The sequence below is a fragment of the Saccostrea echinata genome, unplaced genomic scaffold (genome assembly GCF_033153115.1).
Source record: "Saccostrea echinata isolate AGI-Se365-2 ecotype Australia unplaced genomic scaffold, CSIRO_AGI_Sech_v1 ptg000030l, whole genome shotgun sequence".
Classification (NCBI taxonomy): domain Eukaryota; kingdom Metazoa; phylum Mollusca; class Bivalvia; order Ostreida; family Ostreidae; genus Saccostrea; species Saccostrea echinata.
This window is the reverse complement of record NW_026889779.1, coordinates 10,362,163-10,378,301: the sequence shown is the minus strand read 5'-3', so window position 1 is coordinate 10,378,301 and position 16,139 is coordinate 10,362,163. Positions and strand designations below refer to the sequence as shown.

The window sequence follows — 16,139 nt, the reverse complement described above, 5'->3', positions numbered from 1 at the left end:
GCCTTCTGACCTTTCATTTTCTGCCTCTGGTGAAATTGTAGCGAGACTACCTTTTTTTAATGTAAAAATTTAGGTAAAATTGGGGACCTATATACATATAGTATATATACATCCTTGGTAAAATGAATATTATGTCACCCATCAGATGAAAACCTTAGATCCGCGCTCCTATCTAGAAAAGTTCCGAAATATTTACTCTCTCGATTTATCGTACGACAGTATTGAAATGTAAACAAACGTTTTCGGAAAATGGACTGGAAATGCCGAGGTCAATATTTTAATATTCTCATTTCCGAGAGAAACGCGGAACTCGGTTAACCATTGACATGAGATTGTAAGTATTGTTTCAAATATTAAGTCTGGTCAATTTAGAGAATCAAGACATGAAATAGAGAAGTATTTTGATTACGTGACTGATAGTGATAACGTTTACATTGTCATTGAATTGAGTGAACACAAAAAAGTGTGTTATTGTCTGGAGAAAATTTAGGTCAAATATAAAAATAACACGAATGGTAATGAGCTTAGCAAGAGTGTCCTGTATGCGAATCGTGACAGAGTAGAGAATACATCCACAGTGTACTTTCTTGAGCTTAATTAGCAGCCGTAGAGAGCTGAGGGGTGGGTTGGGATTGTTGGTACATCTCTCCCTTTAAAGGTGCTTGGACACAGATTTGATGTTAATATTTTCTCAAATTTTCTGTATAATTTCATGACTTATATGTTGCTATAGCATTTCATACTAAAATATAATAAAAATCTTATTTCATCTCGAAGTTATTGAAACTTCAAATTTCTGGATGCGTTTGATTGACACATCCTTGCACTTTCACAAATTTTAATTTTATTCTTAATACTTAAGAAAAGTGGCAATTTTGTTGTGTATTAATGAAAAATATTAAAACTATAATCCAGAAAATTCAGAGTAGGAATGTTCGAAAGCAAAACCCACTCACAGTATTGTCAGTCCTTGCTCAGTGATGTGTGCAGACTTTAACGATTGAACACACCCGGTGAATCGTAAACATTAACAGTAACAGAGCTCGTGCCCTGTTTACAAAAACAGTTTACGTTTCACGGGTGTATTCAATTTGTTAATCTCTGTACACAACACTGAGCACGGGCTGAAGATATTAGTGAAGGGGTTTGCTTTCGCATATTTCTACTCTGAATTTTCCGGATTATAGATGTAAAGTTTTTCATTAATACACAACAAAATCGCTTCTTTTCTTAAATATTAAGGATAAGGATAAAATTTGTGAAAGTGCAAGGATGTGTTAATCAAACGCGTCCAGGAATTCGTAGTTCAAATAATTTCCAGATAAAATAAGTTTTTAATTATATTTTCATGTGAAATGCTATTGCAATATATAAGTCGTGATATTATACAGAAAATTTGAGAAAATATTAACTTCAAATCTGTGTCTTAGCACCTTTAACTTCACCCCATCGAACACCGACCTGGCACAATTAAATACTTATTTATGAAAAATTAAGAAATATTTTGGCATACTTTGCAGGGGAATCTTTATAAGGAAAAAAAGGGGGGATACAGTGCTTTTTATAAAGTCTTCATCTAATATTTTATACTTGCTTAATAGGGAGATAGATGTTCAATGTATGTCAGCTGTATGTTGGCTGTTGAATAACAAAATGCTAGTACAGTAGTCCTTAAGATGAACAAAAAAGGATCAAGATTACAGATATTTTAAGTAATGAATGTACATGTTTCCTACTTACCAATTTTTACATTAATAACTCATGAAATATATTATGCAAATTGAATTAAACAAATTCATTCTTAATAAAAGCAGGCTACAAAACAGAACATGAAAAGAAATATTCAATTATGTACTGGAGTTTGCATCTCCAATTGCTGCCTCTTTCCGCATCTCTCCCTCCCATCCCTATCTTCATTCATTTCCCTCCACCTTATTTTCATTCCATTATTGCGTTGACTAAAGCAATTGTTGCCAAAAGAAGTCAAGATGTTTGTGACTTTAAATCATTTTCAGTTGTAGTAATGAAAAGAAAATATAACATTGAATTCAACTTTCTTGTAACAAAAAAACACTTACTTCTTTCAAAAAGTTTTGAAATATTCAAATGAAAAAAAAGAACAGATTATTGCTTTTTGACACAATTGACACAAAGCTTAAAGTTTTAAGTTTGTAAGATTGTAAATACATAATTATATTATAAAATTGAGGTTGCCCGTAATTTGAAATAATTGCTCAATGTTGATTATTACCCTTCAGCATAAACAGCATTAATTATGTTGTTGGTTGAAATCAATTCCCAAATTATATCATGATGATGAATTCACTAAATGTTGGCATTATATTTCAGGAGTACAACCAACTGAAAATTAAAATGGAGATCACAAATGAGATACCCTTGCCTGATGTCTTTAGCTACTGTTTAGATAATCAGAAATTTAGAGAACGCTGGCAGGACATCTACAAGTTAGCTGATGAACACATATGGGAAACCCGTTTGAACTGCAAAGATTTATTTGATTCAGAGGAATGGTAATTTACTATCGCAGCAATGTTATATAGGCTTATGACTTGTTGTTTTTCATTGCATCTACATGTAATAGATAAGATCATAGATGTATATATATATATATATATATATATATATATATATATATATATATATATATATATATATATATATATATATATATATAATTATATATATAATTATCCATAAATTGTAAGAGTTCAGCATGTTTTAAACTGGACTAAAACTGAAAAGAAAGTACATGAAAGGTCAGTTTTTAAATGAACACAGAATGATACTTATTGAAATAGAAAATGATGAATTTAGCGTGCCCTTGTGTTATAAATAGTGCACTAAAACATAACATGATGTAACAGGAAGTGTAATTTGTTTTTTTTTGGTCTCTTGCCTTCATTTAACATAAACTATGCAGAAATAATCTTTAGGAAACCTTTCAAAAGGTGTCTTACAGTCTAGTTACCTGCTATCTTATATATTGACTAAAATACCACTGAATATGAACCCAAATTTGACAAAAACTGGATTCCTGATTTATTTGTTGGTAAATTAAATCCAGTAAACATTTAACATGTAGATAAATTTACAAACATTTATACTTTGCATATCAGAACAGATTCATCTGACATTCTCTCTACTTTCTTATCATTTTCTATTTTTTCTTAATTAGATCTTTGACTGTTGTTTTCCCCCCTAAGGGATATCCTTTTCAGTTGTAAAAATTAATCATTCATAATTACAAGAAACAAAATAATTGATGCCTGAGATAATGGCTTACTTTAATTATGGCTTTCAATCTGAAGGAAAAATGGGGAGCAGTTTGTGCTGGGTCATGATGAATCCGACCCAAAGAGTGACACAGCCTACAAACTGATGTTCAACATGATTCTGGAACACTTTGATAGATTGGAACATGAGGATGCTGGCCAGACCCAGAGATTGTCACAGAGAGTGATCTATGACAGTATAAAGGTATGTGTACCTCAGCAGAGTTTAAGTACCAATATACAAATGTGCCGTTAGTAAAAATGTGACCAAACAAATAATGAGCTATTTTTGCTGGACAAAAATTACTTTAGATAAAATGTATTTAATTGATAGGTCAATAAGCATCAATGTTTTTTTTTGGGGGGGGGGGGAGCTTCTGATTGTTAAAGAGATCTGCATGTTTATATATTATCTAGAATCATAGATAACTTCTTCCTGTTTATTTTCATTGCACATTTCTTTGCTTTCTGTCAGCAAAGCAGACAACTTTTTCATGCAGCTCCAGAATTTCATAGACTAGGCCTATGATGTTTCAAGCCAATTATTTTTCACATATGCATGGAACATTGTATAAATTTGAACATACTGCATAATAGTAATGAGGATATATATTGTTATTTGTATTGACTGACAACGGATATCAACTTGTAGAGCATTTATGAAAGAAACCCCAAACCCTTCATCTGCAGCATGTGCCGATTTCTGGTGGAAGAACAGAGGCTGCTGAAACAGTTTGTGGCTGTAGAGGTAAGATCCAACAGAGCTCATCACTCGAAGCTTTGTATAACAAAAAATTACATAAATAAAATGGTAAAACTGTATAAGAAATATTTACACAATAAATTGGTTAACTTTGTAGTAATTTGGTATGTGTCGTAAAACCTTTTTATAAAAAGTCTCAAATTATATTTTAAAAGATCTCTTTTGTTATATACGTGTGCTTAGTCAAAGTGATGCTGTTTAGGTTGTTTTCTCCTTTTTATTAGGTCACCTGAATCACTCAGGTGACCTATTGCTTTCAGTTTTTGTCTGTTGTTCATGTGTTCTGCATCATGTGTTTTGTGTTAACATATTTAGCTTCTTCTCTGGATCTGCTGAATGAATTTCAACCAATTTTGTCATATAGCATCTGTTGATGCAGGGGAAGAAAAATTTTGAATATCATGGTCCCTGCCTCCCTGGGGCCTGAGGGGTGGAGCTAAATCATCAAAATTAATGCAATCTTTAATAATCTTCTTTACTCCTGGACATCAAGCAGTCAAACAACAGCAGTCATATTGTATAGTCTGCAGATAAATTAAGTGCATGATTATGATGAGCATGGGTGCCTCTTCCAAAATTGTGAAATTCATGACCCCAGGGTCAGGGTTTCTGGAGTAAGGGTGTGGCTCTACTCATTATATAGTGAAAATGCATAATTTCTTTGAAATTCTTCTTCTCTGCCCCTGGGTATTTAGCATACAAACTAGGTGCATAATATGATGAGCAAGAGTTCGTTTGCGAAATTACGAAATTCCTTGGTCCTGTGTCAGGGTTTCTCGTGTTAGGGTGGGACTCTATTGATTATATAAGAAAATGCATTAATTCTTTGAAAAATCTTCTCTGCTTTAGTGTTTTATTATGATCAGGTGACTGTTAAGGCCCTTGGGCCTCTTGTTTAAAGGATCTTCCCAAATATGAAGTAAAATGAAAAAATTATTCATTAATAATTAGCATAAAAATATGGGATGATTACCCTCTATACATGAAAATATAGCATGTATAACATATTTTTGACAAACTGTCTCTTTCTTAAAAGTCTAAATAATTAAGTCCAATTATTCTAAGGTCATATCACAAAGAAAATTAATATCCAGAAAAACTTAGCTGCATGGCTCAGTGGTTAATTATCGATCTCACTGTAGGAAACTGATATTCTAGATTTTTCTCACTGGGTTCAATGTCTACTTGAGACAAAAGTGCATTTCCTTTATTATAATATTTTTACCAAAGTATGCTTCTGGGTATAAAATAAATTAACTAAGTACATAGTTATGGAGAGCAAGAGTGCCAGTTCCAAAATTGTGAATTTCATGGCCCCCAGGGTCAGAAGTTCTGGTGTTAGGGTGGGGCTCTATTGATTATATAGTGAAAATGCATTAATTCTTTGAAAATCTTCCTCTCTGCTTCTGGGTATTAAACAAACTAACTTAGTACAGTATATTAATAGAAAAGCATTGTGTGCACAATTCCTCTTTTAATGATAAAAACATTGCATTTAAAGCAATATGAGTTGCATTTTTGAGAAATTTATTTTGCTGTTAAAATGTGTTGTAAAATACAGTTACATGTATATTAAATTTGTATGTAATTTAATCCTTTATGATCAATTAGACTAAAAGAAAGTATCAATTTTTTTAGAAGATTTCTGTACAATGGAATGTATAGTATTATAAAAGAAATCAATATTGTACAGGATGACAATAATGTAATTTTGCTTCAATCAAAGCTTATAAATAGTTCTTCCATCGCAAACATGAACAACAGAAGTTTATAAATGTTCTTTTTTCTGTCATTGAAATAGTTAATTACTAGGGATGGCAACGAATAGTCGACTATTCGACCATCAGTCGAATGGACCGACGATCGAATAATGAAACGACATTTGAATAAATAAACAATAAAAGAGTGATAAAGAGATAGAATTCTCATCCTAAAATTGAGAAACCGGCCGTCTTTCCTCAGACACAGTTAATAAGATAATTTTCCTCATTAAAAACTGCTGGTTTTATATGTAGAAAGTACAGTAATTAGAAATGCTTCACTTCCGCGAGTATTATTTGTCAATTAGTGTGTTGTTTTTGTAATAAAATTATCTCGTTACACTGCGCTTTCTTTGTAAAATTATTAATTGGAACTGATCTCATACCAAGTACCCATTATAGCTGTGACATGTTTTGACACTAAGATAATTATTATAAAATTAATATTCTTTTATGTATTTTAAAGACATTTTGATAGTTGGTACAAAAAGTATATTCAAATATTTAACAATACAACATTTTCAGAAATTTACCATGTGTGCCCCCCCCCCCCCCATCATTTTAATAAGCTTTAAAATAATATATCATACTGTCATTTTTTATGCTTCCTAAAAAAAACGACTTTACGGATCAATTTATGAACATGATTGACTGGGAAATCATACATTTTAGGTCCATGTAAACATCTGTGTGTAACATTTGATGTTACTTTTTAATAAATTTAAGAAAAGGGGACTTCGGGTTAAATATGTCATGTACCAGTGAAGTTTAAAATAAAATTTTAGTTTCCGAAAAAGTTTCGAATATATATTCAACTATTGTTCGAATAATGCAATCGAATATTCGACTACAGAAAATAAATATTTTGACATCCCTATTAATTACAATATTGCAACAAAAATTTTTGACATCAAAGTTGCAGCTCATATTGATTTAACACTTAGTTATAAAAAATAAATTTCGATTTTTATACAGTTGAAGCTATAGGCACTTTATTCCTCCATTTTCTTTGAATTAGATCAGCACTTTGATACTACTGAGTGTGACGCTCGTGTCTTAATAATTTTTATTTGAACACTGAACAGGCAACTTATTTCAATTGTTTATAGGCAAAAGCTATGGAGGTTTGCTATGATGACCAAGACCAGATCATCAGATACCTCGATCAGTGCAGCAAGGTAAGCAGTCTTCATATTCCCTTCTGTTCCATGATTTGTCTTTTAGAGCATATTTGGGTAAAGGGGATTCAAAATTGCTCAATTGAAGGGCCATGCCCTTTTTTGCTCACCTCGACGAAGTAGAGATGAGCTTATGCTATACCCCCAGCGTCGGCGTCCCGGTTAAAGTTTTAGGAGGAAGTCCATTCCCAAGGAACTATAAGCCCTAACTAGACCAAACTTGCATGGGTGATGCATCTAGAGATGGACACTACCACACTTGCTTTGGATACTGGATCTGACCTACATTTTCCAGATGAGTGACCAGGTTACAGTTTTTGGAGCAGGCCCATTCCCAAGTAATTATAAGCCCTACCTTGACCAAACTTGCATGGATGATGCATCTAGGGATGGACACTATCACACTTGCTTCAGATGCTGGATCTGACCTATATTTTCCAGATGAGTGACCAGGTTAAAGTATTAGGAGCAGGTCCATTCCCAAGTAACTATTAGCTCTACCTTGAACAAACTTGCATGGATGATGCATCTAGGGATGGACACTACCACACTTGCTTCAGATGCTGAATCTGACCTCAGCTATATTTTCCAGATGAGTGACCAGGTTAAAGTATTTGGAGCAGGCCCATTCCCAAGTAACTATTAGCTCTACCTTGAACAAACTTGCATGGATGATGCATCAAGGGATGGACACTACCACACTTGCTTCGGATGCTGGATCTGACCTAGATATTCCAGATAAGTGACCAGGTTAAAGTATTTGGAGCAGGTCCATTCCCAAGTAACTATAAGCTCTACCTTGACCAAACTTGCATGGATGATGCATCTTTGGATGTACGCTAACCAACCTGCTTCAGATGCTGGATTTGACCTAGATTTTCCACATGAGTGAATTTTAGACCATATTTTAACCAAATTAACATAAATGATATAACTAGGGATGGTCAATTCCAGACTTGCTCTGGATTCTGAATCTGACCTACATTTTCCAGATGAGTGACCAGGATAATTTTTTTTGAGTAGCTAAATAACCTTATGGCCTGTTATGATTAAACTTAAATCGATGGTGCATCTAAGGATGAAAACTTCCAGACTTACTTTGGATGTTGGAACTGACCAAAATTTTCTTGATTAGTAAACAGGATAAAAGTTTTTTGAACAGGTCTATTTCCAAGTAACTATAAGTCGTACTTAAACCAAACTTGCATGGATATTGATCTTGGGATGTTCACTAACTAAAAAAAAATATGATGTGAAATTTGCCTTACTTAAAGATAACATTCGTCGAGCTGAGCTTCGTAATCTTTGATTACCTATGTTTTCCTAGAGGAGATAATCAAGACAAAAATAGGGTGGGGTCCCTTAAAAATTCTCAAGAACAAGTGGACCAGTGTTGATTCAAATTTGTTTCAAATCATGATACCCAGGACAAGAGAGGGCAAACATTTTTATAGTAATGTGTATGAACAAATATTTCAAAAGTTGTTTTCTCAAGAACAAAAGGACTACAATTAATAGTTCTGCATTGGAATATTTAGGGTGAAAACTATGAAGTGCTTTTTCTAAAGAAAAGGGGGTCAAAGTTTTACATACAAATGTATTGGAAAATTATCTCAAGAGAGTAGGGCCTCAGTTAGTGGTATTACAGAATATACTGACATCCCCATATTTGTACAAGTTTGTACAAAGCATGACCTCAGGGACTTACTTTGGACCACAAATGGGGAACAATTTTTTAAAAAGAAATATATGCCCACAGCCAGAAAGAATAAAAAGGCAACAATGTGTAAAGTGGGCATTAAGCCTCAATATAGGTACTATAAATTCAAAAAATGGACTTAAGCTACAGTACATGTATATATCCTAAGGGAAGTTACAAGTTTCATTTATTTGTATGCATAATTTGAAAATGATGACTCAAAGGAGCATTGTATGTCTTTTATTTTTTGTTTGTTTGTGTGTGTGTGAGTGTGTGTTAAAAACCTCATCTGTTACAGAGTACCTTATTTATTTTGCAGAACTTCAGTACTTGTATTGACAAGTTAGAATCCTTAGAGGATACAATGAATGCTCAAGCAGGTAAGCTTATTCCTAAGAAATAAGGCAGCCAATAAACATGCATAGGTGATATTTGCAAATTAAAATTTATTGTATTTACCTCCACATAAATGTAAAACAAGTGCTGTTTATCGTTTTCATTTTATTAGGCTTTGAACAGTTAAGTGGGGGAGGATTCAACGGATTGAATGCAACTGATCAACAAAGAAAGCAGATGGAGGCACATCAGAAAAAAATACAGATGTATGCAGTAAGTGCTCGTATGATGTTTCCTGATGAGTTTCAGGGTAAATCAATTAAACTGGGGAACTCTTCAGTCTGTGAAGTACTGATAACAAGTATTTCCTGTAGAAATCAGGGTTATTCACAGTCCTATATCTTTCTCCAAAGAGATATATAATTTTTGTTAAATTATGTTTCCTGTATTTAAGTTGTGGTGTCGTATCATCTTAGTGTAAATTTCCTCTTGATTTTAATCTATTAAGTTTAAACCATTAATCTTTAGCAAAATTTGGTTGATATGAACCTCTAAGACATAATAAAAAATATATAGATCATTAAACAAAACAGCTGTAATAAGGATGTGATTTAGAGACTATTTTCATGCTTGTTATTACTCTGTTATTGAAATCAATTTATGTAGAATTACATGTATATATTTTATATTAGCTTAAACCATACTGCATATACCTTAATGACATTCTGGGTAGTAAGATGCTAACTATACTTGTATTTTCAGAAGAAAGTTTGGGTATGATGTTATCTCGATCCACTGTCTCACATTTTATTATTGAATATTCATTAATTCAATAATCTATATTTTAGCCAGCAGCTTGAGTGAGCTTTGGCACATGTATATCTACCAGTATATGTGAACTTTTCATCTTCCCAAGAACCACTTGACCAACCAAACTTGCCACAAATCTTCCTTAAGTGATAGGAATTTTTAAGTTCTTTCAAATGTAGGGCCACATCCATATAGAAATTGGGTGGGTTCATTTAAAACTTCTTCCCAAGAACCATTGGGCCAGAAAATAAAATATATGAAAGTTTCCTGATAAAGTGTAGATTCGATTTGTTCAAGTATGGGACCAGTATACACATGAGAATATAAAGAAAAAAAATCTTTCATGAACAGCAGTGGTACTTAAGTCATTGTAAAAAGCAAGAACCTCATGTATTGTTATACCTTTAAAAATTAGTTCCTGTATAAATCTATGCTAAAAAAAAGTCTAACATTCCTAATATTTTTCTGAGCAGTGAATCTTAATAACACTCTATGCAACTCTTCAGGTACTTCATCAAGATATAACCAATAATCTGCAAGAAATTGAGACAAAGGCCCTGGAAGCGGAGAACATTCTTTCCAGGAAGATGTCGGATTTTAAGAAACAGTTGCAGTTGTTCTATGTTGACCTGGTGGACCACAGACCCCCGATTCCTACTGAAGTAGAGAGGGGGTATGTCATTAAGTCGCTCTCAAATGGCAAATTATAGGTATTTCTAAGTAAACCTTTGTGGCTTTGAACTTAGAAGTTATAGAACTCTCAAAATTATGGATAGAACTCTCAAAATCAATTTTCTCTTGAAGTAAGTCTCTGGTCCCAATTTTTCCCATATACATGTAACTAAGCAAATTTACTCTTGATTTCTTGAACTCTCATATTTGTAATGATATTACCGGTAATTAAATCATCGTTGAGCACTGTGAATTGGTATGTCTATCTTTGCAGCTATCTATCAAATTATATTTTTAAACAAATATGTAAATTAAGTGTTACATGTAGTTCAGACTAAATAAACTTTTGTGACATCGGCTGTGGAAAATTATCAATATCTGATTTCTTAGACATGGTTTTTTTGTGTACTGAAATTGAAGTAAAATATATATACATGTATAGTTTTCTGATCAAGATAAACAGGATGTGTTACCTTCTAACATTTTTTTATAGTCTTTTCATGTATATAAATAGAGCTTCTTGAAAAAAAAATGTCAAGAAAATGAAAATGTGTACTACGATTAACCAGTTAAACGTTCTGATTTGTTGTGGTTAACCGATTAGCAATTCTGTATTCGATTGCCATCCCTATTATTGAATACAGGTATTCTACAAAATGAGAAATACCTTTTTATATGTTCATGAATGTTTGATATATATTTTAATAAAATGTTGTTTTTTTTTTTCAGGTATTCCTGGCTGGGACAGATACTTTATGATATTTTACAATATGCTTTGCCTAAACTTGAATTATCAGCAGCAACTGATGTCACACATAGCATCAGCTGTACTCTCAGAAAATGCTTTGAAAGGCTTCTACAGAGGTGAGATTCAGAGATTGACTATTATAAATAAAGTATTCTGCAAATTTATATTTCTATATAGTACATCATCTACATATATGTGATGCAGGTGTATAATATTTTTATATGGTAATATTTTGATAGTTCCTTTGTTGTGACGGAACAACAGAAGCACATAATTAAGGTGGAACTTGGCTCAAAAAAGAGGAATAAAGAAGCAGAGGAAGGAGGAGAGGAAACAGCTAATCAAAAGTTTAGATGTCCGAAGTTCTTTGGCTCCGTTAGGTGAGCTGTTTACATGTGTAAAATTATGTTCTAAGGTATTAAGTTTGTTAATCTGTCAGCAGTGTAAATCCCAGATTTTAGCAGTTTGTATGATTGAAATTCATTTATAATACCAGCCATGTCAAAAACAAGAACAAGGACATTAAATAAAAAAAAATATATTTGATACATCTTAAATTGTAGACTTCTGGCTTGTGATAACATAGATTGTAAAGGGAAAGTGAAGGCACAGTTTTGTAATGAGTCTGAGGTCAATGAGAAGTTTCACAGTGGTAACTGGGACAGTCCTTGTGAGATCAGACTAAAAGCCAAAACCGATGAATCCACTTTCGAGAAAAAGAAGGCATTGGCTTCTTTCAAAAAAATGGAAATAGAAAAGTTTGAGAGAAAGCCTGATGTACAAGTCTGTGAAGATAAATTTAGAATTGTTTTTACCACTCGGGTCAAGGTTGCAGAACAGGAAATACCTGTAGCAGTAAGTATAAATCAGAAAAGAGGATGATCAGTGTTTCCCTCCTACTACAAATACAGTAAATAATATGAAAATCTAAAATTTATGTACACGTGTGTGAAATTATAAGTGGTGAAATATATGAAGAGTTTGTTTTGAAGGATGATCTACTTTATCTGGACTCTATTTCCTTATTTATGATAATTTTACAGACTATTTCTCTGCCCATTGTTGTAACAACTGGAGCCAGTCAGAGCTGTAATGTACATGGATCATTACTTTGGCAGTGTTACAGTACCGAAAATGCTGTAAGTTTTATCTTTACGTAATAATAATCAGTGCACATCCATTTTGCATCAATGTTGTATGCTGACTTACATTGCAGTAAAACCCCCTTCACCATTCTAGGCAACACGTACTTTTAAATATTAATTATTTCATTTAATTAACAGTTTCAGTTGCCAATAGAAACAGCAAACTCTCTAAAATGGATCACTGTGTTTGATATGCTAAACAAAAAGATGCAAACATTAGGAGGAAGAGATCTCTGTAATGATGAAAAGGCTCATCTAGGGAGCAGATTGATGCTGGGTAGGTCTTATCCATGCTATTTTGAATGGACAAGAATTACTGCTTCTTCCAATTATTAAAAATGAAACTAAGATCCAATGTATGTATATGTGCATTTACATTGAAGTGCACATGAGTTCATAATTTTTTGAAAAACCACCAAAAACACAAATGTTTGAGAAATGATATTGATATCATACACATTTAAACTAAAGTTCTTGCATGTTTTACTTTCAGAGGAAAACCCAATACCAGATGACATGGACATTCCCTTTAGAAGATTTTGTGTGGTAAGGTTTTCTTAATCTTGAGAAGTTATGATAAATTTTTTGTTCTCAAGCACCCCTAATTGAGCGTATCTTCATCTTAACTTGTAATTGTGTGAGGTTGAAGAAGCAGACCCGTAGTATTTCTGTATTATATTTAGAGTGTACAATATTTAGCTGTTTTTAGTAGCTAGTGTACAGTAGATTTAATTTAGAGCTTTCTGAACGTGCTAGATATAAATATATAATACAAGTCATTTAGTGACATACTTGATTTAACGGAAGCTATATGTACTTCCACAAAAGGTGCTAAATACATGTAGAATACCCTGCCAAATGTAATACATACAGGTTGTTAATTCTTAGTTGATAGTTTGACTACAGAATGTTCCATCTACCTGATCAATACATAGGGCTCACGGCGGGTATGACCGGTCAACAGGGGATGCTTACTCCTCCTAGGCACCTGATCCCACCTCTGGAATTTCCAGGCGTCCATATTTTATGCCCTCTTCACAGAATTGTATTGTTTATAGATTTTTTGAGATTGATCACTGTTCGTTATCTTCACTTTTTTCATTGGTAAATCAAAATGTGCCTTTTCTCTCATCTCAAAATAAAGTATTCTGTCTTTAGGAGAAGATGATGGATATTAAGGAAGGGGATGACAAGAAGAAATCTGCTACATTTTGGATGTGGTTTCTTGCTGTCTTTAACCTGACCAAATCTCACCTCAGAGACTATTGGAATGATGGGTAGGTAAAGAATAATGGAATTCTGGGTAAATAGAGGATACGGATACTGAAAAGATGGGTAGGTAGGGACTTCAGGAGTGTGTAGACAGTAAAAACTAGAATAATGGGAGAGAAGTGTAATGGAAGATAGATAAGTATAATAACTTGAATTTGGATAAAAAGAGATATAGGAATGATGTGAAGGTAGAGTTACTGGAATAATACATGTAGGTAAGAAGAGTTAATGGAATGACTAGAAGGTAGAGATTACTTGAATGATGGATAGGTAGACGTACTGGAGTGATTGATACCCTGTACAGTTACCCAAAGTGATGGTAGTGGAATAAAGAGTAGGTAAAGTTACCAGAATGATCGGTAGGCAGGTAAAAGTCACAGGAACTTAACACATGTAACTCTGTCAGTAAAATATATAACTGTACAGATACTCTAAATTGACATGTTTTCTTTGATATACAGACCCCCCACCCCCACCCCCTCAAAAAAAATTACTGATAAATAGTGCTCGTAGGGTAACAGTTAATCACTGACAATGAAATGGTCAGCAAGGTTTTCAATGGTTTTCCAAAGGAGTCAATAACTGTTACCCTACAAAACATGCACTATTTATTTTATCATACTGAATGTTTGATTAATACATGTACATAACAAAGTTGATTGGAAATTGTCATTCAGGCCAAAAAAATAATAGTCTTGTTTCCTGCTACCCAACCTACCCTATTTTTTTGCACCCGACCCTAAAGTTTTTTTTTTAGTTTTGGAAGAAAAACAATTGGGAATTTCCAGAATTTCATTGTTCCGTCACCGTATTTGGTTTCCATGTTAACACAAAACAAGCATTTCATGAAATCATTGATTTGAATATGGACTTTGATAAAATACCACTTGAGTTGTGCATAAAAAGACATGAAAGTTAATTTTAAAAGACAATATTGACCTGTGACATGTTTAATTTGATCTTGTATTAGTTCATATCCAAAAAAATGCCGTCGGAAAAAAATAAAATAAAAAATAAAATAATTTTCCTACCTAGTACCTACCCTATTTTTTTCAGGCTGGTAGCAGGAAACAAGACTATTATTTTTTTTGGCCTCAGTTCTCGTTTTGAAAGGCTTTCATAATCACCACTTCCTTTTTTCTCAATAAAAAAAAATTCACAGACTCTTAATTGTTCATTTGGTACTGGGAAAGTCTTTCCTCCAAATATTTTTTCTTTTGTTTGTCATTTTTATTCAGCTTATTTCCAAAATACAACTAAGATTTAGAAAATGATTAGAAATCCTACATGCATGAATTACATGTATATGTACATAACATTATCATAATGTTACTTGTTGGCAAGTATGTTGCTCATGCCAAGGGTAATTTACAGATTGGTAAATGCATCTAAACCATTCAGATTTCAGTATTTACCATGAACATATAGTAAAAATACATGCACACTGTAACAAAAAAGTATTTGGACACAGAAGTACTAGTATAATATTTGTGTTTATAGGTTGATAGCAGGATTCATTAAGAAAGAAACAGCAGAACAAAGACTGAAGAACAGTATCCATCCACTGAAGGAGTACACCTACCTGTTAAGATTCTCAGATAAAGTCATCACTGATGGTCAAGGTCAAAACCTGTGTGGAGCCATCTCTGCTACAGTCTTGTACAAAAACAAAAAAGGTAAATTTAAAAATATTTGGTTAAAAAAATGCTTCAAAACCCTTTGGTTAAATTTCATAGATGTTTGTATACTTTATAAGTAATTTTTTCCCATCAGGAATGTGGAAACAGTTCTGTATAAAAACAAAAAAAAGGGGGGGGGGATAAAAAATGCTACAAAAATTTTTCATAACTTTAATGTTAACTGGAATAAATGTGTGAATATAACTGTTTTTTTTTTCTTTTCAGGACAGTGGAAATGCTTCCCAACTGATCCCTTTAAAGCAGACACCTTCAAGAAGAAGTCCCTTGCCCAGTGTGTGAAAAATACATGTATGCCGGGTGATACAAAAGTTTATCTCTTGCAATGGTTGTATAAAAATCCAACTTGTTTAGTCAGGACAGAGGAGGCATTTGAGCAGTACAATACTGGTAACTTTCATCTTTCAGTCCTGAAGATTTTGTTGAGTTGTCTCACCATCCTTTTAAACTAAAATATAAATCCTTTGTCTTTGTCTACTGGTACTTGATATATACCGGAAGTATTTTAATTGACTATTAAATTTAAAAAGAGGTGAATTTATATAATATGTACACATTATTATTAAGAAACAATTTTCATTGTAGAAAGCAAAAGCAAGGGAGAAACTCCAGGTTACAAGAAGTTTGAGGAAATTCTGATTGTCACCTTGAAGTAATGAACATTTACCGACTTACTGTAGAAACGATCTGTTTCATTAATTTTCTGTTCAGATTGCGATATCTTAATGGACGTATTTTTTTTCATAAACAAGACAATGCATCTTAT

General features: G+C 32.9%; 1 protein-coding gene across 1 annotated transcript in view; it reads left to right on the top strand.

The window, feature by feature from the left end:
- The first annotated feature begins 227 nt into the window (after positions 1-227).
- LOC133197262 (signal transducer and activator of transcription 5A-like) overlaps positions 228-16,139 on the top strand; it is a 20,998-nt gene continuing 5,086 nt past the window's right edge. The window contains exons 1-18 of the mRNA XM_061333219.1: positions 228-334; positions 2,350-2,531; positions 3,330-3,498; positions 3,946-4,041; positions 6,926-6,994; positions 9,013-9,073; positions 9,202-9,302; positions 10,346-10,512; positions 11,241-11,375; positions 11,499-11,639; positions 11,823-12,114; positions 12,303-12,398; positions 12,543-12,681; positions 12,898-12,950; positions 13,563-13,681; positions 15,177-15,352; positions 15,581-15,763; positions 15,959-16,025. Of these exons, the coding sequence (XP_061189203.1) occupies positions 2,374-2,531; positions 3,330-3,498; positions 3,946-4,041; positions 6,926-6,994; positions 9,013-9,073; positions 9,202-9,302; positions 10,346-10,512; positions 11,241-11,375; positions 11,499-11,639; positions 11,823-12,114; positions 12,303-12,398; positions 12,543-12,681; positions 12,898-12,950; positions 13,563-13,681; positions 15,177-15,352; positions 15,581-15,763; positions 15,959-16,025 (2,222 nt within the window). The 5' untranslated portion in view covers positions 228-334; positions 2,350-2,373. The remainder of the gene's footprint in view (positions 335-2,349; positions 2,532-3,329; positions 3,499-3,945; positions 4,042-6,925; positions 6,995-9,012; positions 9,074-9,201; positions 9,303-10,345; positions 10,513-11,240; positions 11,376-11,498; positions 11,640-11,822; positions 12,115-12,302; positions 12,399-12,542; positions 12,682-12,897; positions 12,951-13,562; positions 13,682-15,176; positions 15,353-15,580; positions 15,764-15,958; positions 16,026-16,139) is intronic.